At 61.2% G+C, this 2966-nt stretch overlaps 1 protein-coding gene across 1 annotated transcript; it reads left to right on the top strand.

The window, feature by feature from the left end:
* Window positions 1-316: 316 nt before the first annotated feature.
* NKX2-6 (NK2 homeobox 6) lies at window positions 317-2421 on the top strand. Its single transcript, XM_071454741.1, has 2 exons — window positions 317-404; window positions 1877-2421. The coding sequence occupies exons 1-2, from the start codon at window positions 317-319 to the stop codon at window positions 2419-2421; spliced, it is 633 nt and encodes a 210-aa protein (XP_071310842.1).
* The last annotated feature ends 545 nt before the right edge of the window (window positions 2422-2966 follow it).

The following is a 2966-nucleotide window of genomic DNA, read 5'->3' as shown; positions in this document are numbered from 1 at the left end:
TGGAGCTCAAATGGACTCGATTTGTTTTATTGCGGCTCAACCCAAAGCCCGGCACCCCCTGCCCCCCTCCCTCCGCTCCCTTGTTTTGGAAACACGCAGGGAAGGGAAGGGAAGGGAAGGGGCTGCTCCTTCCTGGGGCTCAGGGGGCAGCGCATGGGGAGCCGGAGCCCCCCGGGCGGCAGGGAGAGCCCCCCGGCCCTGCCCCTGCTCCCCGCGGAACCCCCGCGCCCCGCGGAACCCCCGCGCCGGGGCTGCTCCGTGCAGGGTGGGAGCCGGGAGCGGGGCTGGCAGCGCCCGGCGCCCCCCGCGCTCGGAGATGCTGCCCACGCCCTTCTCGGTGCGGGACATCCTCAAGCTGGAGGCTCCCGGGGGTCCCCGAGCCGGGCAGGACGAGCCGCGGCCGCGTGAGTGCCCGCGGGACCCTGCGGGACGGGCGGGGAGGCACCGGGGGGACCCCGCGGAGCCGCTCTCGTTCCCCCGGCGCGGATCCCGAGGGCAGCGCTACAACATCGCCCCCGCCGGTCCCGCTGGTTCTTCCCCTTTTCCCTCCCTTTTCCCTTTATCTCCCTCTTTTTTACCCGCTGGTTTGGTTTTTTTTACGGTTGTTTGGGGCATTTTCGCGCATCCCCGCAGCTCCGGCTGCTCTCGGGGAAACGGGACGGTCCGGGGGTGGATGGAGCTGGGGGCTGCATTTGGGGTTTTTAGGAGTTTTTCCTGCCCGAGGTCGCCCATGGCCGCCGCTGTCGATGTCACCCCCGTGTCGCGCTCCGTGAGCCGGCCCCGCTGGGGACACGCCCGGCCCGGAGCGCCGGGGATCCCCGAGGGGAATCGGGGCTGTCCCGCTTCTCCAAAATCCCCAAATTCCCTCTGCTCCCGTTTCCCGAAGCCCCGGCGGCGGCAGAGGGGGAAACCAGTGGGGACAGAGCGGGAGCACTGGGCAGACTGGGAGGGGGACAGGGAGAGGGGGGCCCGGGGCGGATTCTGGATAAATTCTGGATAAAATTAATTCTGGATAAAAATCTCCCTTTTTTCCCCCTCCTAATGACGCCTCTGATGTTTTGGGGCTGCCGCTGTCCGAGGGGCACAAAGAAAGGCGGGTACACAGCAGGTTCGATCCCATTCCAGATCCCAAATCCCCTTTCCCCACTATCCTGCTTCCAGAGCCTTCGGCACCCCCTGGAACTCCCGAATTCCCTGCCGGGGTGTCCCAGAGCATCCCAGCCGCGGCCGGACCTGATCCCGGCAGCTCCTCTGCCGCACAAATTCCTTAAAAAATCAGAAATCCCCCTAAACCAGCAACTCCTCTCAGATTTAAGGATTTTCCCTCCTCCATTCCCAGTTCCTTCGGGGGTTTTTGTTTTGCCAAAATTCAGAGAAATGTGGGATTCTGCTTTCCTGGAGCTGGAGGCAGATCCTGCCGGAGGTCAGGATTCCACAGCAGGATAGTGGGGAAAGGGGATTTGGGGTCTGGAATGCTCGAACCTGCTGTGTACCCGCCTTTCTTTGTGCCCCTCGGGCAGCGGCAGCCCCAAAACATCAGAGGCGTCATTAGGAGGGGAAAAAAAGGAGATTTTTATCCAGAATTCGTGAAACAGCTTAATTAAAAAAAAAAAAAAAAAAAAAAAAAAAAAAAAAAAAAAAAAAAAAAAAAAAAAGAAGGAAAATAGAAAAAATGGGGGGGAATTTATTGAGTTCTCAATAAATATTATGGGCAAATTCATATTAAATTTACCACGTATCAACCTTTACTTTATGAACTGTCAGCCCTACTCCATCCTGTTCCCAGGGGGTTCCATTCCCGATTTGATCCCTCCCTCTCGCTGGGAACAGAGCCGGATTTGGGTCTGACTTTGCTTTGTTTTCCTCCCTGCCGCAGGGAAATCTCTGCTCGCCCCGCGCTTTGAGGCCGAGGAGGATGCGGGGGAGCCCCGAGAGGCGCCGGGGCAGCGGCAGCGGCGGAGGCCGCGCGTTCTGTTCTCGCAGGCTCAGGTGCTGGAGCTGGAGCGGCGCTTCCAGCGGCAGAAATACCTGTCCGGGCCCGAGCGGGAGCAGCTGGCGGCGCTGCTGCAGCTCAGCCCCACGCAGGTGAAGATCTGGTTCCAGAACCGGCGCTACAAGAGCAAGCGGCAGCGGCAGGAGCGGCGCCCGGCGCCGGCCGTGCCCGCGCTGCCCCCGCGCACGGTGCCGGTGCCGGTGCTGGTGCGGGATGGCGAACCCTGCCCGGGGGGCTCCCGGCCCTTTCCTGCTCCCTGGGCAATCCCGGGCCCTTTCTCCTTCAGCTCCTGCCCCGGCGGCGGCGCTTGCGGGGCGGGGTGCGCGTACCCCGCGGTGTCGCCCGGTGCCACCCCCGGCCGTGCCACCCCCGGCGGTGCCCAGCGCCCGGCCCTGCCCGCGGCAATCGGCGCCGGGAGCCGGGGCTGAGCGGGGACGGGCACCGGGACAGCGCCCGATGCTCCAGAGCCCGGCCCCGAGCGGGCAGCGGCCACATCCAAGGGATTCCTGCCGGCCCCGAGGATTTCAGCATCCAGATCCAGAGGATTCCCGCCAGCCCCGAGGATTTCAGCATCCAAATCCAAAGGATTCCTGCCTCCCCCAAGGATTTCAGCAGCCACATCCCAAGGATTCCTGCCACCCCAGAGGATTTCAGCATCCAAATCCAGAGGATTCCCGCCAGCCCCAAGGATTTCAGCATCTGAATCCAAAGGATTTTTGAAATCCCAAAGGATTTCAGCAGCCACATCCCAAGGATTCCTGCCACCCCAAAGGATTTCAGCATCTGAATCCAGAGGATTCCCACCAGCCCAGAGGATTTCAGCATCCAAATCCAGAGGATTCCTGCCAGCCCCAAGGATTTCAGCAGCCACATCCCAAGGATTCCTATTATTGACGATATTAATGCTTTGTGTTCCTGTAATTTCTAGATTTATTTTTGAAATCTCAAAGGATTTCAGCCGCCAAATCCAAAG

The sequence above is a fragment of the Agelaius tricolor genome, unplaced genomic scaffold (genome assembly GCF_023055355.1).
Source record: "Agelaius tricolor isolate 1412-34295 unplaced genomic scaffold, bAgeTri1.0.p SCAF_41, whole genome shotgun sequence".
NCBI lineage: Eukaryota > Metazoa > Chordata > Aves > Passeriformes > Icteridae > Agelaius > Agelaius tricolor.
This window is presented reverse-complemented; position numbering and strand designations above follow the sequence as displayed.

Bases quoted from the DNA above. Each gene is read 5' to 3' on its own strand.
- NKX2-6 (XM_071454741.1), top strand. From the start codon at position 317: ATGCTGCCCACGCCCTTCTCGGTGCGGGACATCCTCAAGCTGGAGGCT. The intron at 405-1,876 runs GTGAGTGCCCGC...TCCCTGCCGCAG, and splicing joins GCAGGACGAGCCGCGGCCGC to GGAAATCTCTGCTCGCCCCG.